We start from the raw sequence: 24,227 nt of genomic DNA, 5'->3' as shown, positions 1-24,227 counted from the left end.
TCAAAATCTCTGCAAATAAGCTAGGTCCATTCTCGTAGTCAAAGGGCAGTGTCTGCTTCATGAGTATCGCTGCGGGAGATGAAACATCGTCGTCGCTTGGCTCTGGTCCACCAAGAGCCGGTACTGTAACCAAGGCAGTATCCGCGAGAACATCGCGATGGGTGGTCTAGTTGAATTGGAAGAGGCAACAGATTTACAGATAGAAGAAGCCTTCAAAGCGGTAAATATATTTGACTTCGTCTCATCGCTACCCTAGGGCCCGGGGACGGACGTCGGCTCCTGCGACGGCAAGTTCTCTGGCGGTCAGCGCCAGCGTGTCGCCATCGCTCGTGCTCTGATCAAAAACACAAATACTCTTCCTCTAGTGGGGCGCTGAGCACAGAAAGCGAGCTGAGCATCCAGGCATCACTAGGCGAAGCTGCCAAGGGAGTGAAGAGAACCACCATTGCCGTTGCACATATACTGAGCACTATCAGGACGCGGACTGCATCTCTATCTTCCAGGCCGGGATAATTGTAAAAGCGGGCAGCCACGCTGAGCCTTTTATGAAAGGAGTATATCCTGCGAAATGTGTAAGAGCCAGGTGTTGGATATAACTCTAAATTGAGGTGAATGTGGATATCCTTGGCATGAGTTGTCTTCCCGGTTTGGCTCTCACGTTGCCAGTCTTTTTGATAGTTTGAAGTATTTGGGCCTCAACTAGAGTCTCATACTGTCGGTTCCCAGGTTTTACCCCAAAATTCTAGATCCCACCTGTACATCCGGCTGGTTGTCATCTTTGATTGTTTTCATCGAGAAATCGACAATAATGTAACAAAAGTTGGCGATTTCCCAAGTTAACAGCTTGGCACTCGCCAAATACAATAAATACAACAGGGGAAGGAAGAGACATAACGGGCTAAACATTTTTATCGTCCTTCCGCCCATAAACGTCTAAGTCTTAATTTTCATCTTGCTTCTAGAGCAGTTTAAGATATATTAGGGGATGAAATTACACTGTTAGGCCTGACCGCTCACTGTCCCAGCTACTTCTTTTTAAACAAATATTGAAGTTCAACCCAAAATTCTTTTTTTGAATGATTTTTGTTGTCGAAGCGATAAGTGCTAACTACTACAATCACCCGGAAGCATTATGCTAGAGGTCCCTATTCGATGCATTTATTAGAGTCAATTTCACAAATGACTGGAACTGTCCAAGCTCATGAGGAATGTCGCGAACCCCCACATAGTTCTGCCGCACTCGTCATACAAAATAAAGCACGGAGCGTGCATTTTAAAGCATCCAGAACCATTTAGCAGACTTATTCAAGCAGCCTCACCCGTGTAGAACTAAATAGAATGACCTGTCAATGAGTTACATAGATAGCATTAAAGCGACAGAGTGCACACCGTCAATCCTCTGGCTGGCTTGGGGAGAGAATCGGTCAAGAAAAGGGGAAAAGGGGAAAAGGGAGAGGCATACTGGAATGGTAAGAGATCTCGCCCTTGCGCGCCTCCACGTAGTAAAATACCAAAGCCAAAGTGGGGGTAAACATGTCAATCGAGCCAAAAAAAGATTCTGGCCAAGCATCGCGTTCCTATAGCTCCTTTAAAAGGGCGAGACACGGGCTTTGCAGCGCACCAAGTCGTAAACATAACTCCTGGCTCTTTATAATAAGCCACTGTAAACTGCATGCAGCAATACAATCAGCCAGGTTACGCCCGTCAGTGGAGGAAAATCGCTAATCTCAATCATTCAACGACTACAAAATCAAGCAACAATGGTAGGCCAATAGGAAGAGAGCCGTAATGCCTCGGCGTGAACTTTGTCAGGAGCCTACTAGCTATTCGTGGCTAGTCCAGAAATATCCACCTCTCTATTTTGATTTTTCAAAGGGAGATAAGCAAAGTCCTATCTAGGGAGGGCATTCGGATTATCATTTCAGCTGACCAAGTATTCATTTTCAGCTCCTAGGCAGAATACTGTTCCCCATTAGAACATAAGCCGCGGGAGTTTTCATGCACAATCTTGCATTGCAGACACAAAGCATATTAGCTTGCGGTTATCACGCACTTACCTTGCCCGAATGCAGCCATTGAAGATAAATATCACTGGACTCTAAAGAGGGGTTTGCAAGGTTCTGAGATATGTAGATACAATTAAAGCTGTAATTTGTTGCATCGTAAGGTTTAAACTGTCACGATCGATACCTTCTCTCATTCAAGCCTGATGCTCTTGGTAGTCCGTCTGTGCCGTGCACTTGCACACGATCAACTGACCTGATTCCTCATTACACTGGCACATTGTCCCTATTCATTTCCAGAGAATGCGAGACGCATATTCCTATTTAATGTCTTATGCGTGCTGCGTGCTATGTCTCGTGAAATTTACTTATTACATGAATAGTCAGTTGATTGTGCCAATTACGAGTTATAACCTGTCCACCTTTTGTTCTTCTTATGGTATGTTTACGTCTCTAACAACTTCTAGCCGTTGTGTAAATCTCTTCCTGGCTTTTTTATTATCATGAAGAAAACTCGCAATGTTATTAACCAGTGCAAGATGGATACGATACTTCATGGCATTAAGCAAAAGAGACAAGAGCGTGGAAATATCTGTCAGGTTCTTTATTGCACTCAGAAGCCAACATACAGAATGGGAGGGAAATGGTAAAGATTCGAAACTTTAACTAAAATACACAAGGAAGTCTCAGAACGCTAACTCTTTGCTCGAAATGTGGCTAATGGCTGATATTTACTTAACCGACAGGTCGGGTTTTCAGTCGATTAGTACCTCACGGAGTACATAGATACCTTCATCAGAGGTAGGAGGGTTCATGTCTTTCAGTGCTTCTAGTATTCAAAGCTATTCTTAACTTCCAATACGACATATTAATTATTTTCAGAGTTTAGAAACACGCCTTTAAACCCCCCGGGCGACCATGGCCACAAAATTGCAACCTATGTAGGGGGCCTCCTTCAGCAATTGCCAGTCTATTTATTCTTGGAGGGCAAAGGACTCGTTTCGTAGGAACCATGTACCCTCAGTGTTCTCGATGTCATACAATAGCGGGATTAATTATCAGGATGCGCCCTTAGGCAAGGTAGATTGAGCTACTGGTTTAGTCCCACGCTTCGCAGCGTAGCGAACCCAACAGGGTAATGACGCGGATGAGCTGAATGGTATATTCTGCATTCGGCGAGTTCCCTCTAAGCTTGGAACTCTGGCACGAAGCCTGCCATGAAATAGCACGTGACTAGCTCACAATAAACCTACTTATATGGACTCTTTGTCCTCATTTACTTCCGGATAATACGAGACATTTTTCCTTGCGAATCTTTTATGATCTTTCTTGTGGCGCATTCCTTTCTCAAGCAAGGGCAACTTGGAATTCTGAGTTCTCTGGCACGCTGTTCTCTCAAGAATGGGGTTGTAGCAAAAGACTAGTTGGCACAAGCGCTCGGCATCTAGTGTCTTATCCCAACATTCCAAAAATTGGACTCCAGGGAGAAGCACCAAGACTGTTAAAGGGTTCATTCAATCCCTCTAGTCTTTTCCTCCTCCACTTTTGCTCACTGTCGAAACACTGCGAACTTGCCGCGTTGATTTCGACATGTTCCAACCAGCGCGTGCCCCAAAGGAATGGCGATGGCCTCTCAGCCCGGTCCTCGGCTCTTTGCACCCACCTGGCTCTCCGGTGTTCCACCGGCGAAGGACACGACGTGTATTTACCACGATTCTCACCATCGGTGCCTGCTTCGTTCTAGGTTTCTTTATACATCAATCGGGGACTCCATTTATTGGGCCGGCACAACAGGCAAATTGGAATCGGGCTCCATTAGTGGTCGAGTCCAGGTATGCTAAACTGCGAGCTGCGGCCCCTGAATCCGACAGCCACCAAATAGCCTTAACCGACGACGGAGATAAACACGATCACAGTCAACTCGATCTACACTCCCATAAAGCCTCGAAGCCCGCTTCGCCAATTTTGCCCGTTCGACCGTCCTTCAAACTTCACTTCACACGCATCCTTGAGCTTTTGCCTGACGAGATTCGTCATCTAGAGCTCGTTCGCGAGGTTACCAGCACTGGGAAGCCACGCATGCGTGAAATGGGCTTGCGCACCCGCGCATACAAGTCATATTTCGCCGCTTGGGAAGCACTGCACCTCGATGCTAAAGAAGAAACCTTCATCCACGACGACATCCCACAATACCTGTGGCAACACCACCCTGATGGCATCGCCGGTTTGGGGCTTGCGCAAACGATTCGCTCATATGAGGGGTTCCGATCCTTCATTACGGAAATGGCGGAGCTATTGTTTCCCTGGACGATGCCTTATTTCGCGGACCACATGAGTCTGCATGCACACATCAAGAATGGTGGGCGAGGCATTGTGCTGACGGCCGGTAACAACCAGGCACCTTTTCTTTTGACGACTATCCACACCTTCCGCAAGCTGGGCTGCACGCTTCCCATCGAGATCATGTACCTCGGTGACGAAGATCTAGGGCAGGATTACATTGCCGAACTAGAGAATCTCGACCGCGTCGTGGCACGGGACATGTCAGCTATGGTGCGTGACAGTGGTTGGAAACTAAGGGGTTGGGCAGCCAAGCCGTTTGCAATCCTGCTATCGAGCTTCCGGGAGGCCATCTTCATCGATGCCGACTCCTTATTCTTTCGTGATCCGGCGGTTCTCTTTGAGGACGAGGATTACAAGGAAAAGGGTGCACTGTTTTTCCGCGACAGGCTGTTCTACCCAGAAAAAAGAGCACCTTTCTTGCAGGCAATTTTACAAAAGCCGATCCCCAAAGGGGCGACCGAATCAAGGATGTGGACGGGTGAGTCAGGACACCAGCAGGAGAGTGGTGTGATTGTAGTGGACAAGAGCAGGCATTTCATTCCCATGCTGCTGGTAACGAGGCTCAACGGCCCAGACAGAGATGGGAATAAAGGTACAGGCAAGGTTGGTGTGTATGAGCTGGTATATGGTAAGGTCCCCAGCTATACCCGCTTCTAGCTACTACTCTGACAAAATCACAAGGCGACAAAGAAACTTTTTGGCTCAGTTGGTTGCTGGCAGGTGAAGAAGACTTTGCCTTCCACCGGGGCAGCGCTGCCATTATGGGTATAGCCCACGGGCGTGACGAGCCACTCCCCGACGAGATGAGCGACGATTGTGAAAATCCCGACACCGATCGCAACGTCACCGAAGTTGCTGCCAGGTGCGACATGGCCGACTACGACGGTAAGACACAGGTCGTAATTTGCTCTTCTCAGCTATTGCACCTCGATTCCGAAGGGAAGCCCCTCTGGCTTAACGGCTGGTTGCTTAAAAACAAGTTCAAGGGCCCCGAAAGCGGCTTTGCGAAATTCGAGAGCTACATCATGGAGCCGAGTGACGCGTCGCTGCGCAAGCCGGCCAGCTGGAATATGTACAAGGGAAACAGGTTTTGCATGATGGGGGATGAAGACAAGAAGTTCGACTTCACTCAGGAAGAACTGGGCGTGATAGATATGATTATGGATAGGGCAAGGGAAGTTGATAAGAGGTGGAGGCAGTAAGATTTAGAGATATATATCCTACGATAGGAAAGGTTCGTTCGCTGTTTTGAACAAATCGTCGCGCTCTGGTCTGAGGGTATGCGAAGAGCGGTTGGCTAGTCAGGGGGGGTAGGAGTCAGTTTCGGAGCAGTGCAGTGGTATAATATGGGCACACGGCCAAATCACTAGCGCATGCAGACCGGAAAGAAGGGCAGTGAGCCTGCCTTGCCCACGTCTGTGGCAGGCCAATATAATATAGAGAGAGATAACAATGGCAAATATAGGCATGTTTGAGTGCGGAAGATACATAAGCGTACTTGGATCCTCCAGAGAAATAAGACGGGCCTGGGTGGGAAACAGCCGCTGCGTCCCGGCCATGGTATCCACTTTCCATCTCCACTTGTCCGCAAGTCCGCCAAACCGTCCGCGATTGCACGTAATTCCGCTGCGGATCTCGCCTGGTGTCAAGAAGACTCTAAAATCCACAAAACACAGCCACAAAATCGACGCAGAGCCTAACACGATTTGTTGTCAAAAATTGAAACTGATATCTTAAAGCTCCTACTTGACGTGTTGAGACGCATCAATATAGATAATGGAAACATACAGGATCGTATGTTAAATCTATTTGGCACATATACCATGTATAATTTATTTATAGTTATCAGGCGTATACTTTTGTATACATGCGCGAGCCATTTTGGGGGAATGAGGTGTATAATGCGTTTGCCTTCAGGTAGTGACCCTGAAGTGAATTTCCGAGTCTCCAACGTTACGCTCATTTCGTAGCCTGAGAGGAGTCATTAGGCCCTGCGATTAGAACCTTGCCGGTATGGCCTCCCTTGACTGTATGAAAAGCCTTCTCGGAATCTTCAAAGTCCACCACACTAGTGATCAATTTTTTGATCTGGACTCCGCCGCTGGCCACGAGCTCGACTGCGAGCTGATAGTCGCCAGGTCCATAGCGAAAACTTCCTTTTGCTGTAATCTCCTTTTGGCACAAGGCCATGATTGGAAATGTGATATCCGCCTTACCCATGCCTCCCTGCACATAGGTACCTCCGGCTTTTATGACGTGAATGCTTGTCTGAATCGAGGGTTCCGCCCCGCTTGCGTCAATGACTATGTCCGCGCCCCCTCCAAGGCCACATTGTTCAAGAAGTGCCTTGGCATTCTCCTCGGCTGGTATCCTTTGGGATAGATACACATGCGTGAACCCAAAGTTTCTCGCAAAGTCCAATTTTGATTGTACAACATCGACACTGACAACTTTGGTCGCGCCGAATGCTCTGGCAACTGCCCCACAAAGGATGCCAACCGGACCCGCTCCCATGACCACCACACTTGTACCAGGTGTTACTTGGGCTTGCTTAACAATGTGGACTGCGACCGCGAGCGGCTCGATCAAGGCCCCCTCCTGAAGAGAAACATTTTGGGGCAGTTTATAGCAAAAGTCGAATGGTGCCGCCCAGAAACCGGTAAGCGTACCATGATGAGGAGGCGTGGCCGCGAACACCATGTCTGGGCAAAGATTGTACCGACCTGCCAGACATTCGGGGCACCACCGACATGGGTATCCGGGTTCGATGGCGACCCTGTCGCCGGTGCGAAGAGTTTTGACTGCGTCACCGACTTCGACGACGGTCCCGGAGGACTCGTGGCCCAGGACCATGGGTTCCTCCACGATAAAGTGGCCGATCCTGCCGTGGTCCCAGTAGTGCACGTCCGAGCCGCAGATACCCGTGTAATTCACGGCAACTATGACATCATTGGGCGATGAAAGCCGAGGCATTGGCCGCTCAGCAAAGTCGACATCATGCGGCTTCTTGAGGACGAAGGAGAGGTTCGACTTTTGCGGACCTTGGCCCAGAGGTGGATAGTCCGCAGGCATTGCCCGATCGTCGTGCGTGCGTTGAGTGTGAGTCGGGTGAGACCGAATTATGAATGTCGAAACGAGAGTAAAAAAGATCGAAATAGAGTTGGTCCAGATAGAATTGAGTGCTTCTAGGTACTATAAATAAAACTAATTGTCTCAAGCAAAATAACGGAAGCTGGGCTTTTATTCTTTCAAGTTGGGTGCTCTGAATAGCGTCTTTCCTCACCTTCAATCCGATTGGTCAGTGAAATTCTCCACTCTTCGCGTTGAACCGTTCAGTCACGGACCCACCAGTGAGCCGGATCCGTGGACATGGGGTGAGAGCAAGCAGAGGTGAGGGGTTCCGGATCCGTACTCGGCTAATGCTCACCCAACTTCCCCACTAACGGTTGCAATCCTACTACCATCCGATCCGAGTCTACAAAGCACATTCAGCACATCCTGCAGAACTTGTCGGTTCCGTCCTGTTTGGGCTGCAACTCAACCTTTGCAATGTCGGATCCTGGACATCATCCTCAGGAAGGACCCTCGGTTCCGGATCCCAACCGCCGGCTGCCCACGCGGGTATCCAACGCCTGCCAGAGGTGCCGTCGGAACAAGAGCAGGGTAGTCCCCATCTATGCGTAGCCTCCACTTTTCTTTTCCTTTGCTAACCTGTTTGTACTGTTATTATAGTGTGACTTGTTCAGGCCATGCTCCCTTTGCGTGCGAGCCAACGTCGATTGTGAGTCGGCACCTTTGGAAGAAGCCCCAAAAGGCAGACCCAAGAACCATAGTGAGCGTCGTGCCTCCAAGCTTCGGAAGTAAGTGAACAGTCACTGGCCGCCTCCTGTACTGTACTTGATCCGGGACTAACACACAAAAGACGGCCGCAATCTGCAAGCACCAATCATGCCCGCTCTGTAGCCGCCCTCCCAGTGGAGGAGACCTCGTCCCCACGAGAAGATCGCGCTGTAGAAAGTGTAGAAAGTGATTACGTTGCAGATCCGAGGGATCAAAGCAGTTCGTGGACGCCGCTAGACTATGGGGAGTCGGAGTCAGCTATGGGCATTGCTCGAAAGGTGAGGGACGACCAGATTCCCCTGGTTTCTCCGATTCTCTGACCTGAATATAAACGATAGATTTACCGTCTGGGGAGCCAAACAATTAATGAAAGCCAAACATCGGCCATCCCGGACGGTGGACCGGGTACTAGCACTCCACTGACGACGAGGACTAGCGGCCAGCGTCTGCCGATATCTACCATTCTAGGGGGCCGTTTTCCCGATATCCGTACGATCCATCTACTGTTGGAGGAATACTTCGAGGCCGTCCATTGGTTCTCGCTCGTAATATACGAACCTAAATTCCGCCAGCGGCTTCTGTCAATTGAGGATGGCTACGCGTATAACACCGAAGCGCCGTTCTTGACACTGCTCTCGACGGTTCTCGGCATGGCGGCATGGTACCAATCGAAAAAGGGTAGTCAGGAAGATGATCGGGACTGGCGGCTCTGGAGTGATGATCTGCTGAAGATTGTGGAGATGCGGTTGGTTCAGGTCATGGACCAGCGCTCCATGGCAGCGGTTCAGACTCTCATCCTCTTAGGATCACATCATGTGTACCACGGTCGGCCAAATCTGTCCTTTGCCCTCCTGGGAGCAACCATCAAGATGTCTCATGATTTGGGCCTGCATCGGAATCAGAGGTATGGGTCTGTCGATGACGTCGAGGAACGTAAAAGAGTATGGTGGACCATCTACACATGGGACAGGTATGAGTGGTACTCCATCAGTCTGCTGTTCCAACTCCTAACAAATCCAGATTTGCCTCTATTTCATATGGGCGTCCTCTGAGTATAAACGACGAAGATTTCAACGTGGAAATGCCTGCCAAGTTTACTGAGTCGCCGTTCTTTACACCGGAGTCCATGCAGAAAGAAACGCCTGGTGTCTGCTATTCGCCGTATCAGACGGAGCTGACTCAACTCTACATCATCGCTTCCCCGGCTTTAAGGAAAATATTCGGCTCCTTGACGGCGCGTTCAACCTCCCAGTATTTCGACTCTGAGCGTCGCTCGCTAATGAGCGAAGTGACGCAGAAGCTGTCGTCCTGGCGCCGGAATCTGCCCCCGGAGTTGTCTCTAAACTTGAAACGAGACTACAATCCGGCCACTACCGGATGGGGCCTACGAGCTTGTCTCCTGCAGTCTTTATCTCTGCAATTGACGTTCGACAATTTGTTGATTGTGCTGCACCGGCCATTCCTAGCTCGTCAGATTGAGAACTTGTCAACCATCAGTCCAGGACCCAGTGGCAGCGTCACGGATGGCATATCGCCGTCGGCGACTCAGCTAGGGTCGCAGCGTCTGGCCTCGCAGGGTAGCATTCAGTCGCCTTATGGCGACCAAAGTACCAGGATCCAGGCAAATGTGAGTTCAGAACACTGGTGGGACGCCGCAGTCAGGACTGCCAGCGTGACCGAGCTGCCACAGCTTACCCAGCTTGCTACCGACAGTCACCTTGTAGCATTCGTAGCCATGAACCTATTTAACGCAGCAATCGTGCTAATTCTAGTCGCCCTCTCGGATCCTCTTTCCGACCAAGCCCAAGCAGTCAAACGACCGATCACTAGGGTTTTCCGGTTGCAAGAGCTACTGGCCCAGAGATCCCCGCTGTCTAGCCAGAGCAGCATCGTGTTGAAGGACCTCATCTGCTTGTTGCTCAGACGTGAGAGGGATACCATGATCGGGCCAACGGCCTCGACATCAGGGGCCGTGAACAGCGCCGTTGTACCGCGACCTCAAGATGACGTCAACTCAAATGCGACGTTGGAGGACAGACCTTTTCATGTCCCGCCAGAATCTGTAGTCAACATCTTGGTTCGCGGAACAGAACAAGGACAGGTAGCAAACCCGAGCTTTGCACAACGTCTAAATGAAAGCTTAGTTTCTGTCCAGCAAAGTAAGTTGGGCCGTTGTTTGAACGGCGCCCCAGACGGCCCCCTCCCCACCCCGGATTCTTCGGACGATACTGACATGTGCCAGTTATCCCACCCTTCCAGGATGAAACCTTAGAGCCTGGTAGCATGTTGATGTCAAGAAGCGAAAGTACGTCACTGGAAGGTCAACCACAGCAAAGTAGGTATGCGGCAGAGAGCTTTCAAGGCCCTACCGAGTCACTAGGACATGATGCCAATGCCGTAGACTATGGGGCAAACGGCCTTTTCTGGCTTTGGGACTCTAGTTGGAGTGACTTGGCGTTGCGAAACCAACCACGATAATATCTTTTGTCTTTTATTCGCCAATAATGACCTCTGCTTTAGCCGAACTACTTCTTGATTCGGTTCCGGTTCGAATGAAGACGCCCGTGCTCCAGACCCCAATGCTCGACCCACCAGCTCGGTTCCACGTTTGATTCGCCAGCTCAGTGGCTTTCTTTCATGTGGCTTTATTCGGTATCCGTGCGATAACTCCTATTGGCACAACACGGCTTATTGTGTAATCACCGGCATCCACATCGGCATCAGAGCCCACACAGGTACGGTTCCGGCGGATGCCCTAGTGAAGGTTTTCACCTCCATCTCTCCACTCTCCCCAGTCAGGCAGCCAACCAGTTCATCCAACAGGAACAGCGCGGTGACTTACCCCACAATGTGACCTTAGATCTGGGGCAAGCCAGGGGTCTGGTTGTTGTTGGCCAACTCTTGTATTGACTTAATCATGAAGAAAGTGCCGAGTCAATATAGCGTGAGCCAGGTTCCAGCATGTGCCGAGTCGTGCAGACATTTGCATGTCGGTTCCGTCGGTTCCGTTGGTTCTGAGTTGGGGATCAGATTGGAAAGTAATTTCTTATATTAGTGCTTTAAATATCCCCGGATTTTTCTCCACGGGGTAAGTGTTCCTGCGCAGACAGACTTACGACTAGTGCCTCAAAGTAGTCTCTCTTACCAATATCAAAACGATGGAGAAGCCAAATGAGCCAACTCTTTTGGAGTCCGCTCCCGTTCTTTCCAATGTTGTTGAGCTACCGCCACCACAAGTCTCATGGCTCGAAGCGAAAGTCAAGCCCAAGACCGTCCATGCTCGCTATCCTTTCAAGGGGAAACCTCTTCTATGGATGACTTGCGCTTTTGGAAGTCTGGGCGATGCCTTGTTCGGTTATGACCAGGGTAAGTTCCCACCCTCCTATCTCTGTATATGTACAAATCTTGTTAACGCAGGAAACAGGCATTGTTGCCGGCCTCTTGGTCAACCCGGTGTTCGTCAAGAGATTCTTTGTGGACTATGGAGGAGCTGAAGGGCTGAGCGACGATGTCGACCCGTCCATCACAGGTATCCTCGTCGCATGTCTGCAAATATCGGCCGCCATTGGCTCTCTGATCGCTGGCAACGTTGGTGACATGATTGGTAGAAAGAGATGCGTTCGGTTCGGCGGCTTCATCTACTTTGCTTCTGCCTTCATACAAGCTTTCGCGCCGGACTTCGCTACTTTCGTCGCTGGTCGAACTATTCAGGGATTCGGCGTTGGTTTTCTTTCTATGACCGTCCCCGTCATCCAGACCGAGATTGCGGCGCCGCACCGCCGCGGTCTCATGGTCGGTGTCGAGTATACATTCCTCATCGGTGGTTACGCGCTCTCGACATGGGTTGATTTCGGCTTTTACCATCTTGTCCCCAAGAGTGAGTCGTGGCAGGGCCCCTATTTCATCCAGATGGGTCTTGCCTTTATCTTGTTCGCTATGTCCTTCTTCCTCCCTGAGACGCCCCGTTGGCTTGCTCGCAATGGTTTCACGCAGGAGTGCCTCCAGACCGTCGCCGACCTGCATACTCCAAATGGCGATACAAAAGCCGAGCATGTTCAGAAGGTCATGCTAGAAATCAACGAGGCGGTGCGTTACGAAGCAACTCTTGGACAGTCGTCGTGGCGGGAGATGTTCACGCGCTACCGCAAACGCACCATTGTCGGCATTACTGCGCAAATGTTCGCCCAACTCAACGGGATCAACGTCATCTCATTCTACCTACCTACAACCCTGGCCAGAGCTGGCATGAGCCAGTCAAAGTCGCTCCTTTATACCGCCGCGAACTCAATTCCCTACGTAGCTGCTACGACTCTATCTTGGTGGCTGGCCGACAAGTGGGGACGGCGCCCGCTTTTGATCCTTGGTGGTAAGTACACACCTAAAACAGACACACCGTATCCTCGGGGTCGTTTGGCCATACTGTACCCACTTAGTTAACCATAGAACACAGGTATCCTCATGGCCATTGCCTTGAGCATCGTATGCGCCTTCACAGAGGCACACATCCCCAATATCACCGTACGTGCGAACGGCATCTACGCCTTCGTGGTCATTTATAACGCTATCTACGGCTTCACCTGGGGACCGATGCCCTGGCTGCTCCCCGCCGAGATCTTCCCTCTGCGGGCCCGCAGCAAGGGCATGGCACTTGCCACGTGCTCGAACTGGCTATTCAACTTCGCCATCGGCATGTCGGCCCCGGACGCGTTCGCGGGCATCGGGGGCTACTATTACGTCATTATTGCTGGGTTTTGCCTAATTTCTGTTGCACTGGCCAAGTTCTACTACGTTGAGACGGCGAACCACACACTCGAGGAAATTGCGATAGCCTTTGGCGACAAGGCTTTCGTGGACGACGACGAGACTGTTGTCGGCGCGGCACATTTGGGACACGAGGGAACGGAAAGCGCCTCAGCCAAGGTTTGAGGCAGGCCTGCAGTGACGATAACTCGAAATAACAGTATTGTCTAAAAGAAGGGCTTTATATACATCTCTTCTTACCTTTTTTCCTCTTATAAAACACGACACAAGCACCTATGGTTACTATGGCGAGTTAACCTTTGAATTCAGGAACATTTAGCTACAGAAAACACGTTAAGTTTATGAATTGAAGAACCAGGCGTGAACCCGTGAGTTAGGTGATTACATGCTCAGTAAATGTTATCGAAGGCAATCATCTCTTAGCAAGCTGTACAGATTTAATCACCTCGTGTTTCTCGCTGAGAAACTGCCACGGACGAATTATTCTTGTTTGAGAATACAAACAAGCTGCCTGTTAAATACAATTTCCGTTTGGAAAAGAAGCTGCTGTGGTATAGGGCTTGTATTGCACTCAGGCACCTCACCCTGTGCCACGCCTGTCTCTACTTTATGGTTTAAAATCTTACCACTAACAGTCTGGTTTGGCTACCAACCTAGAATGGAATAGTGCGCGGGTTTTAGTGGAAACTATCCAGATTGAACTTAGCGATAAACAGCTCTAGGTCTATGCTGACAATGAACTCCGCCGACGGTATTTTCCACTCCGCTCCGCAAGCGGAAATGCACTTCCATCGAAACCACACCATACCTTACGTCTCCGCAATTATATATAACACTTATCTTAGCGAAGTAAATTCCTTAAACTTTATACAGTTACTTAAATTGTAGCTGTTCACTATATTGGTTAATTACATTACTCTCTATTATCAACTTTGATATTTTTGTTACTATGAAGATCCTTATCGTCGGTGCAAGCGGAATGATTGGGGGTGAAGTCCTCCGTCATTGTCTTGATCATCCAAAAATTTCGCGTGTCGTCGCTTTTGTGCGTCGGGATCTGTCTGTTGACGTATCTGATCATCCCAAACTCGAGTGTGTTTTGGTTGAGGATTTTTCAGTATGGCCACAAGATGTATTGCAGGCGCACATAGATGCCGTGGCCATGGTTTGGTAAGTTTTACCTACAAATACGTCTTTCGGCCAGATGGTATACTTTACTAACTAAGTGTCGAAGGAATATGGGAACGAATACCGGGAACCGTGCTGCCGACTTGGAATATCCCCTCGCCTTTTTAGAGAGCATGGCAACGGCGTTACAAACACAACCCAGCAGACCCCGATTCAAATACGTTCATTTAAGCGGAAAGTTCGTACGTCAGAACCAGGAAGAAAGGCTGTGGTTTTTGGAAGAAGCACGCAAGATCAAGGTATATGATAACATCATTCAATATGCAGTGCACGATCTGACACTATATTAGGGCTTGCTTGAGACAAAAGCTCTCGCATTCGCAGAGAGTCATGCTGCTATATGGGAAACGTTTATTGTTAAACCTGGAGGAGTTGTGACGAAAAGATGGATAGTTCCTGGCGTTTTTACTACGGTATTAGGGGACAATTGGTGTATCCGGATTGAAGAGTTGGGCGCGTTCATGACGTACCTTGCCACTGATGGCGAAGGCGAGGACTCTCTTATTGAAAATGCGCGTATAGTGAAAAAGGGAAGGGAGTTGTTAGAGCTGCAGGAAAAGAGTTCATGAGTCTTGTAGATACAAATGGGCAATATGGATTGCATTTCAGTTAGTTTATTGCTAGTGTCTATTCTACTAAAATAGTAACTGCACTAAGATCTATGAACTATTTAATCTTAGTTCTTGGTATCTTTGTTGTAAAATTCTTTTTAGTTAAAAGTACACGTTAAGTTACTCGTTAGACTATAATAATTAGAAAATGAATTATCTTTTATATTAATTACCTATATAAAAAATCAAGCTGACCTAAAAGTCTATAATTGTTTTCATTATATACCTAAGCATGTTGACCTTTATTGCTAATGATCTTTAATTGAATATGATTCTGCTTAGTGGAAAACTGTTGAACTGCATTCACTATTCTTTGCAACAAGAGCTAAGGAGAGTTAAAATCTGCAAATATCTGTAAAGCGCTAGATTTTCGACTTTGAAATTTCCTGTGAAGTTACACGTACATTGAAGTTTGCACGCTTTCTAAATTTAACAGAAATTAATAACGCAGTGTCTCTGACACCTGATTTACGCCATGGCTGTTGCTTACCTCTGCCAACTGATGCCAGGTTAGTATTCTTGCGGTCTCTATTCAGGTCAAGGACATTACGAGATGTGAAAATCGGCCACTTGCAGTTATCTTACTGCCGTTTCGTTGAATACATCAAGGAGCTTCTCAATCTTCTAATTTACCCCAAAAAATAGTACACCGCTGTTAAATATACCCGCATTCAGATTACCCGCATTAACACGCTGCATAGTCTTCTTCCGTATCTCATTTTCGTATTCCGAGATGCGCTGGGTCTGCTTGACATCAGTCTCCAAATCTCCAGATACTGAACGCACGGTAGAAAGATGTATGGATGTTTGAGGTTCCATAAAATGTCCCTACGAAGAAATGTTCTCATATAGTTACCAGAATACCTTTCTGGGGTCTTTAGCACCCGAATGCCCGGGAATTGCTTCTTTATCCACCGTGAATGTGCTCCTCGCCCCTTGGTATCAATTTCTGCATTCTTTGTTACTTGCTTTTGGATCTGGCTGTATAAATGTCTGATCTTTAATTGATGTTGAATTCGGAATCACTATCGTGAATTTTATGTCCAACTCCTCTTTCTTTCGTATACTAAGTAAAGATTAGGACGTCTTTGACAACTGCCTAGGCGTATTCAAACTCTTCAATATCAAAGCGAGAAGCTCAAAGATTGAAAGATCGAAATATCTAACATCTAAAGGCAGCAATGAAACGTACCCATATTATTGCAACGTACCCATATTATTGCAATTTTTCACAGCTATGACGGGCACTATCATATCATTACAGAGAGTGTTCGTTGCGAATGATGAGACCAATGATACAGATTGAAGGGTTTCTTGCGTTTATCATTTTATAGACATAAGTGGGTTGGTTATACACAAGATTTATTTTCTCATTCCTTCTTAAGGTTCGTTGGTGACTCCTTGTCAAGGTTGGGTTCATACAGAACAAGGATAACATGACGATGAAGTCTCGGCTAACTACTTAGAGGCATCAGGGGCCCATTAAACCTTATCCGCCGCATCTGAATTCTCCAACTCCACATGACGAACTTCATCCTTTCCAACACTTGCCACAGCTCCGATAGTAGGTCCATCAAATATGAAAGCAATTTCCTCCAAAGATGGACCCTTGGTCTCTGGGTAGACGAGGTACAGGACGATGAACTCTATGACGACCCAAGGAATGAAAATGATGTAGAACTTCCATGCCATGTTTTCAAGACCAATAGGAATAACGTATGTCGATATGAGAGTGAAGCATGTCGAGAAAAGCTGAAAGCAGGCCTGGCCACGCATTCGAAGGCTGTAAGGTAGAATTTCAGTGATGTAAAGAACCAAGTTGCCATTAAGGCCCAGATTGTAGGACGGGGAAAATAAATAAAGAAACGCTACAACAGCCCCTCCAGCAGCCTTGTTGGAGCTATTGTTGGCAAATGTCGCGCTACCAGCCGTAATGCTAACCAAACAGACAAGGATTGCCGCCAGGGAGCTGAGGAATAGGGTCTTTCGGCCAAGTCGTTCGGGCAAAGTTGCAAAATACATTGCCGAAAACCAAGAAAGGATCTGTTGCGTGGCGTTGATCAAGGTTTGTTCTAGAGACGTTTTCAAGCCGACAGAGGAAAGTACTGGGGCGAGGTAGTATGAGATGAAAGCATTTCCAGACATTTGGGCAACGCAGGAGGTCCAGAGAAGAATAAACATGCGCTTTCTGTTGCCCGGCGTCTTTACCAACTCAAGATAATTCTGGAGCCAGCTCCCGCGATCAATCGAACGTTCGTGGGCCAAGGCATCCAAGATCTCGTTGTACTCAAATTGAACGAGGGCGTCCGCCTCATTTCCCTCCGCGTGATACTTCGCCAAGAAGGCCAACGCCTCCTCGTTTCGATCCTTGGATGCAAGCCACCGGGGGCTCTCGGGAACAAAATACAGGCCCAAAAGCTGTATCACGGACGGCAGCCCTTGAAGAGCTGACGGGATGCGCCATGAAGCTGTTGATTCGATACGGAAGGTCCCAAACGTGGTCCACGCAGCAACAATGGCGCCGAGAGGGTATGACGTGTTAAAAAGAGCTGTAGCAGTAGCTCTCTGGGCGGGATGCGCGATTTCTGTAATCAGAGGAGCACCAGAAGAACCCAAAAACACAGTGCCGCACCCTAGGATGCCGCGTGCCACGACGAACATGGGAAGGCTCTGGGCTGAGGCCTGAAGTGCGGCGCCGAGACAGCATAGGGAGGCACCACACCCCAGACCAGCTCTGCGACCGAAGGTATCACTGACGAAGGATATGAATGGGATAGCGCAGAGGCCCCCGATAGGATAGGCGGCGTTGAAGAGCCCAAGAGTGGCACCTTTCGGTTCCCCGAAGTAGTTTCGCCAGTTCTCAACAGACTGGAGACCGTTCATCATGGATCCGTCAAATCTGTATAGGTTCTGTTTCAGCAACACAATCTTCGGAGGATAGGAACGCTTGCCTTACCCTTGAGTGAAGATAGAAAGCATAGGGATAATGAGAGAAAGGTTCAGAGCACGAAGATTCTTGGATCTCCACCAATGCTTTGTATCAACTACGCTCTCAGGAATATTTGAAACAAATGCCTGTGGTTCATTGAGTAACCCCATGCTGACTTGTATTTGCCGCAGAGTCTGTGAATTACTGATAGAGGTTTGTCGAGACCGATGTGTTTGGTGATAGTGATGGTAGTCAAGCGGGTGAGATGTAAACTCCAGACGAAAGTCACAACCCGGAATTTATATTACAACTTGAACTGAGGGTACGAATACAGATGTAAATTTTGTGCATGACTATTTGCAAAAATGAGGTGTTCAACACTAGTAGTCATCTGAAAGGAGAAAGACTTCCCCATGGAGACTCCAAGATCCGGGGTCTGGAGACCTGCGGGGAAAACTCCAGTTTTTACAAAGCCAGCGGAAAGCCGGATGTAGGAACATTGAACTAGCCATAGGGAATCGCCGCGGAAAGCCGGGAGCTGCTCTTTGGCAAATACGCGTAAAGTTGGGCACGGTGTTTCGCGGAAACCCGGATCATTCATTCGCTTTTGCGCTATATTCGTACCAGTCAAGGATCATAGTGGGACGCTAATGTCAAGTGTGTGCGGACCCATCAGATGACCCAATCATGACTGCAAGACAGAGGGTGGGATCTAAGGCCGGTTACCTAGTATTATAGTACAGATTATGACTGCAACCCCAATTTAGCCCCCATTTTTTGTCTCCGAAATATTCAAGTTGGATCAGCCTCACGTCTGGACCTCATGGCGCCGAGTTGTATCGAGTCATGTATCTCGAACGAGGATTACCCGGCAACTTCTTCATTGACTCTACTTCTCTTTACACTATGTTGAATTCTACCGATACTTCCGAGCTGTAGTAATCCTCGACATGACCGTCGGGGAATGTGATTCGAATCTTAACCGGGTCCTGGAGTGGGACAGCATCCAAAGCCATTGACATACGACCAGTCGTGGAGTTCGCCTCTCGGGACCAACTAACGCGAGCTACTCCGGGTGCTAACCTACCGCCAAGCGCTACTGTAGCGTCGAAGGAAGGAAATAGTTTGACTCGAGGGGCGTAGGCGATTGCCGCCCATCCACGCCCAAGTGGTCTAACGCCAGCGACTTCGGTGACAAATTCGTATAGCGGGACTGAACTCCATGCATGGCAATCTGATCTAAGCGTCACCTCATCCTCACACCATGTGGTCAGATTCTGAGCCAGTTGTCTCCGCCAAGGGTCCCAAAAGGAGTGGAAAGCTTCATCGTAGAGATTCCCACCAACCTCGGACAAGGCTCGGAGAGCATAGTGAGACATCGCGGTGGACACTTTAGTAAACTTGACAAGATGCTTGGCATCGTCCACATTACCAAGGAGGCAATGGTCAATCAAGGTCCTCGCTTCATCGCCGCTGACGGCACCGCAGAGGACAGCCCAGATTTGGTTGTGTTGGCTGAAATCCTGATCTGGGTTTGCTGTGACTGCCAATCCGTCAGTGAAGCCGAATTCAAAACGACAGTGTTTTTGGGTGCCTTGGACAATGGCATTGGCCCGTGATACGTATTCATCGGCGATGGCTGGCCGACCAAGATGCCTCACAACTGTGGCAATGTTTTGAAGTGTGTAGGCGTATAGAAAGTTGGTGAAGGTTTGAAAACCTGTTCGACTGGTAGCTGGTGGTATTCCCATAGGTCTCCATTCGTTTGTCCAGTCGACAAAATCCCAATGTGTGAGAATCTTGTCTGGTCCAGATGCGATGAGACCAAAGTCGGGATCTATCCGTCTCGCAAACGAATTAAGGATGCCGTCGCAGGTAGAGAGAAACTTGTGGGTAAAATGGGCGTCGTCGTAATGTTCAAAGTGGTCTGCAACGGTGCAAATCCAAAATAGTGAGAAATGAGGGATGACTTGGAATTGGTGGGCTGGACTGCGGCTTGCAATGAGTCCCAGGCCAGGCCGATACGAGTTGTGGAGTTGCGTGATTGCCTGTCGTGCCATTGTATCATCAGCCGACACGGCGTATGTGAAAAGACACGAACTGCGAACGTCCATAGCATATTGGAGCTGTTCATAGAAAGGGCAGTCCTCATAGCAGTCGTGCATGCAGTTCGTCAAAGTACGGACACTGTTCTCCCACAGAGACTGGTATATTTCTCGGTCTTGGTGGTTAATGGAAAGCGGAATGTCAAATCCACTCTTGATTTCCAAAGGATAATGAGTTTTCTCGATACTAATACCGATCATTTCCAAATCGGTTCCCTCTGCAACCTGAATGTCAAGAGACATGTAGCGCATTGTGCGGAAATGGAACGGAGAAAAGTTCTCAACGGTGGACGCTTCTGCCTCGTAAGCCAGCTCGGAACTGGCTTGAATCCCAATGGGACCAGAAAACTTGTATACATCCTCAGGACCATACAAGGCTTTGGTGGTGTCTGTCCTGTCGCCTTTGCATCGGATGTAAGGGACAAATTCTGGCTTATCCTCGTAGCCTTCTGAGTAGCGAACACGCAAAACGCTCCCAGAAACGCCAGGCCGCTGAAAGCGAAACGAGAGAAGTGCTGTTGTATGGAGGTCAATCTCAATCTCGACGTGGTGGGATGTTCCAGGAGGCAGCCGGAGGGTAGTATTGGAAAATCCAAGAATGAGGCCTTCCCAAGCAGATCGAGGAATAATGCTCCGAATGTTGTGGATGGCCACGGGACGAATGGGTGCAAGTCTGGGCACCGGTATCATTCGAGACGACAATACCCACGGAGGGCTTATGCCATGCGATTTTGGGAGATTCAGAGGTTTTGCTGAGACCCAAACGAGCCGGGACTCTCTGGTCTGGTCGACGTCTTCGTACGTATGCAAAAATTCGTCCTCTTTCTGGTCAATGCGTAGCAAGGTGGAGAGATCAATCGCGCTTTCCCATGAATCGTCACTTCGCAATGACAGGACATTTTGGTCCTGCACCGCTGGAGTGCGGACAAATAGCCCAGGTATGGACAATCGAGGGAAACTGGTAGCGTAGGCTGTGGCGTGGAAAAACCGCAGAACTCGAACGCCGATGCGATTCAATCCCGGTTTAAGATACGGCTGAATATTGACTTCGTCATAAAACCAGAGATGCTCGTCTCCTTTGACAGGGCCTGTGATTACAGTGCAACTGTTCACAAACAGTTTATATCTTGTGTCTGCTGTGATTTGGACCATTAAAGGTTCCAGCGGAACTGTGGCAAGGCGAAGAGTTTTCCGAAAATGGACAAATCTGCCAGCAGTGTTGGTGCCATGATCTTGCCAGTCTGGATGCCATATCCACGTTGTGTCAAGAAAAGATGGATCCATTGGGGTAAAATAGTTTTGGAGTATTTGAATAACAAAATGGACGTTTACAAGCTTGTGCTACTAGTATCGAAGGAAGTGCGAGGACGCCAGGATTTATAAGGTTATACACACGTTGGGTCCAAGGTTCATGGGCGGGTCGCATTAGTGTGCCCCCCACCCCCCTAACGCCACCCTCTGAGTGCGAACTTTAGTCCTGTAGCTCGGTCTTCTTTTGAGCGAACAGAAACCAAAGATGTGAGCCAATTGCTCCTCTTGTGAGTGGAGGAAAGTACCCGAAGATCAACAGAAAAGGACACGGTCAAAGACTACCCGGCAAAAACAATTGAGTTGTGGAATGATTTGTTTTTGACATAATGCTAAGTTTTCAAGCAATCTTTAGTGCAAATTTGCCCAGGAATATTTGTGAATAATTACAAGCCTGACCACCACTTTGTCTTCCCAATACTGAGCGTTGTCACCAGCGGCGTATCAGCGCTGCTCGTGCCAACAAGAATATCGTAATCGCCAGCTTCCTCTACCCACTGGTCCCTAGATTCATCCCAGAAGCTGAGCGCATATTTTCTGCTCACCACGATCTGAGCTACCGCTGACTGTCCAGACGTGACCCAGACCTTAGAGAACGCCTTCAACTCCTTGACTGGGCGGTTGACAGAGGGCGAGCGCGGCGAGACGTAGATCTGCACCACTTCTGAACCATCAACCTTTCCAGTGTTCTCGACGATCACTCGAACAGACAATTTGTTGTCCCCATCAATAATCTCTCGAGACACCTCAAGCGCACTGAGGGAGAAGCTAGTGTATGACATTCCCCAGCCGAACGGGTAAAGAACCTCCTTCTTGACTGCCTCGTAATAACGATAGCCGACAAAAACATCCTCGCCATACAGTACCCGTCCACGGTCCGACCGGTAGTTGAGGTACGCAGGGTTATCTTGGACCGCAACTGGGAATGAAAGAGGTAGCTTACCCGACGGGTTTTTGTCTCCGAACAAGACATCAGCGATCGCATTACCCGTCTCGTTGCCTCCGTACCAAGCTTGTAAAATTGCAGAGACCGATCCAGCCCACGGCATGGTAACTGGGGTGCCTGACTGGATAATGACAGTGGTGTTGGGGTTCGCGGCTGCAACTGCGGAGATCAAGTCGTCTGTTCGTCCAGGTAGGTCCATGTGCTGGCGGTCATGGCCTTCCTGCTCGAAGTCTGAGTTCAAACCGGCGCACACGACGACCTGATCCACCATTGTCGCCAAATTAGCTGCGCGAGTGATCTCCTCGTCCGCATCTAGGACCTCAGCACCACCAATGCGAACACCACCGCCCCCAAATGAGACAACACCTTCAGCATCCTTGATCTTGGACGCTGCCCCACTCGCAAATACAACCTTGATTTTGTAAGTTTGCCCAGCTACGACGTCCTTCACTGCAGTTTCTTCAACAGTGCCAACATTGAAAAAGCTTCCGCCACTTCTCTGTGTCGTCTCATTGTCGACGAGGAGCTTGTCGTCCACATAGAGTCTGGCAGTTCCGTGGACGCAAAGACCGAATTCAAATGAACATGTCTCATCGGCAGTGTACCAGGCTTCTATCTCGCCCCACCACAGATCTTCTGTCAGGGCCGGATGATAGTAGTCGGCAAAATACATGTTTGTATCGACTAGGTGAAGAACGTCAACTGGTGTACGCTCTGTGTTCCTCTCTGGTAGGTTAAATGCTTTGAAGATTACTCCAACTCGGCCATCCGAAGTCTTCAATCGGGGCCCTAGCACGGGGAGCATCTTGTGTGCATGGCATCCCGGTGAGTACAGCAAATCCCGAGATTTCTTGGAGATCGCCTCAAAAGGAGTAACTGCATAGTAGGGACGCAACGTTGCAGAGCCTCCTCCGCAGTAGGCTGCAACCTTGGCATTCGGTCCAATGACAAGAACCTGGCTTCATGTATCAGCAATGCTAGAGTTTTGGCCCCTCCGTTATTGAAGTTGTGTACTGACAGTCTTAGTTTTCTGAAAAGGTAACGTGTGATTGTCATTTTTTAGAAGCACAACTGAGTCGCCGGCAATCTTGCGGAGAAGGGCGACAGTTTCTGGAATATCCCGACCTTTTTCGGGGGCTTGCTCCGGAACGCCAGACAAAATGGCCCGTTGGATGGAAACCAAAACTGCACGAACACGCTCATCTACAGTCTCTTGTAGTAGCTTTTTGGAGGCGATTGCGTGATGAACTAACTGTCCTCGCCAACGGGTCGGACCTGGCATCTCCAGGTCAAGGCCAGCTTTGACTGCTTCAACTGTGGAATAAGTTCCGTACCTGTAAGACACAAAGATGTCAGGTTACCGCCAGTTCCAGAGAAAATACCACTCACCAATCGCTCATAATAAGACCTTTCCAGCCCCATTCTTCACGCAGAATATTTTGGAGGATTCCTTTATCCTCACTTACGTGTGTTCCATTGACCTTGTTGTACGCAGTCATGAAAGACGCAGGCTTCGCATCTCGGACAGCTATTTGAAAAGGTAACAAATAGATTTCACGCAGTGCTCGGTCGGTTACAAGAGAGTCAACTGCCATCCTTTCATGCTCCTGGTCGTTAGCCACAAAATGTTTGATAGCAGCTTGCACACCAGTGCTCTGGACCCCTAGAACAACAGCAGCCGCACTTTGACCAGCTAGAACAGGATCTTCGGAAAAGGACTCAAAGCCTCTGCCACCCAAGGGACTGCGTTGCATATTAACGGTAGGGCCAAGAAGGATGTGGGCGCCCTTTGCCCTGGCTTCCAATCCCATTAAACTTCCGGCCTGCTGGAGAAGTGAAGTGTCCCAAGTTGCTGCAAGACCAGTGCCACATGGGAAGCAGGCAGCTGGAACTCCATTGAAGAACCTAGTGCCACGGACACCATTCGGGCCATCCGAGAGTCGGATAGCAGGAACTCCTAAACGGGGTACGCTTTTGGTGTGCCAGAAGTCGATACCTATAGTCATAAGCATATGCTTGAAAATGTCATGTTAGACTGAGGATCTTTCGCACCAGAGAGCAGGTCAATCTTCTCTTGGACAGTGAGTTTGCTTAGGATGTCCTCAACGTCGAATGATGACGGTGTAACTGAACCTGAAGAAGTCGCCATGGTTTAGATTGAAACCAGAAATTACCGAACCGTGAGCTGTGAAT

The 24,227-nt window shown here is 48.9% G+C and overlaps 7 protein-coding genes across 7 annotated transcripts; 3 read left to right on the top strand and 4 right to left on the bottom strand.

The window, feature by feature from the left end:
* Positions 1 to 4,082: 4,082 nt before the first annotated feature.
* On the top strand, positions 4,083 to 5,548 carry EsH8_IX_000021 (uncharacterized protein; the record flags this gene model as incomplete). The annotated part of the gene is made up of 2 exons (XM_083266357.1): positions 4,083 to 4,974; positions 5,028 to 5,548. 2 exons carry the CDS (start codon positions 4,083 to 4,085, stop codon positions 5,546 to 5,548), a joined length of 1,413 nt encoding a protein of 470 aa, XP_083129922.1.
* A 757-nt stretch (positions 5,549 to 6,305) lies between these two features.
* On the bottom strand, positions 6,306 to 7,418 carry EsH8_IX_000020 (NAD(P)-dependent alcohol dehydrogenase; the record flags this gene model as incomplete). The annotated part of the gene is made up of 1 exon (XM_083266356.1): positions 6,306 to 7,418. One exon carries the CDS (start codon positions 7,416 to 7,418, stop codon positions 6,306 to 6,308), a length of 1,113 nt encoding a protein of 370 aa, XP_083129921.1.
* A 477-nt stretch (positions 7,419 to 7,895) lies between these two features.
* Positions 7,896 to 10,664, top strand: EsH8_IX_000019 (uncharacterized protein; the record flags this gene model as incomplete). The annotated part of the gene is made up of 6 exons (XM_083266355.1): positions 7,896 to 8,009; positions 8,079 to 8,206; positions 8,269 to 8,464; positions 8,525 to 9,156; positions 9,207 to 10,345; positions 10,429 to 10,664. 6 exons carry the CDS (start codon positions 7,896 to 7,898, stop codon positions 10,662 to 10,664), a joined length of 2,445 nt encoding a protein of 814 aa, XP_083129920.1.
* Positions 10,665 to 11,344: 680 nt separating this feature from the next.
* EsH8_IX_000018 (sugar porter family MFS transporter) lies at positions 11,345 to 13,112 on the top strand (the record flags this gene model as incomplete). The annotated part of the gene is made up of 3 exons (XM_083266354.1): positions 11,345 to 11,552; positions 11,611 to 12,552; positions 12,637 to 13,112. 3 exons carry the CDS (start codon positions 11,345 to 11,347, stop codon positions 13,110 to 13,112), a joined length of 1,626 nt encoding a protein of 541 aa, XP_083129919.1.
* Positions 13,113 to 16,228: 3,116 nt separating this feature from the next.
* EsH8_IX_000017 (general substrate transporter) lies at positions 16,229 to 17,845 on the bottom strand (the record flags this gene model as incomplete). Its single annotated transcript, XM_083266353.1, has 2 exons — positions 16,229 to 17,645; positions 17,703 to 17,845. The coding sequence occupies 2 exons, from the start codon at positions 17,843 to 17,845 to the stop codon at positions 16,229 to 16,231; spliced, it is 1,560 nt and encodes a 519-aa protein (XP_083129918.1).
* Positions 17,846 to 18,574: 729 nt separating this feature from the next.
* EsH8_IX_000016 (Six-hairpin glycosidase-like protein) lies at positions 18,575 to 20,470 on the bottom strand (the record flags this gene model as incomplete). Its single annotated transcript, XM_083266352.1, has 1 exon — positions 18,575 to 20,470. One exon carries the CDS (start codon positions 20,468 to 20,470, stop codon positions 18,575 to 18,577), a length of 1,896 nt encoding a protein of 631 aa, XP_083129917.1.
* Positions 20,471 to 21,474: 1,004 nt separating this feature from the next.
* EsH8_IX_000015 (uncharacterized protein) lies at positions 21,475 to 22,707 on the bottom strand (the record flags this gene model as incomplete). The annotated part of the gene is made up of 1 exon (XM_083266351.1): positions 21,475 to 22,707. One exon carries the CDS (start codon positions 22,705 to 22,707, stop codon positions 21,475 to 21,477), a length of 1,233 nt encoding a protein of 410 aa, XP_083129916.1.
* Positions 22,708 to 24,227: the final 1,520 nt, after the last annotated feature.

This window comes from Colletotrichum jinshuiense, chromosome 9 (assembly GCF_051148585.1).
Source record: "Colletotrichum jinshuiense chromosome 9, complete sequence".
Classification (NCBI taxonomy): domain Eukaryota; kingdom Fungi; phylum Ascomycota; class Sordariomycetes; order Glomerellales; family Glomerellaceae; genus Colletotrichum; species Colletotrichum jinshuiense.
The sequence above is the reverse complement of the archived record's forward strand: the minus strand, read 5'-3'. Positions and strand labels throughout refer to the sequence as shown.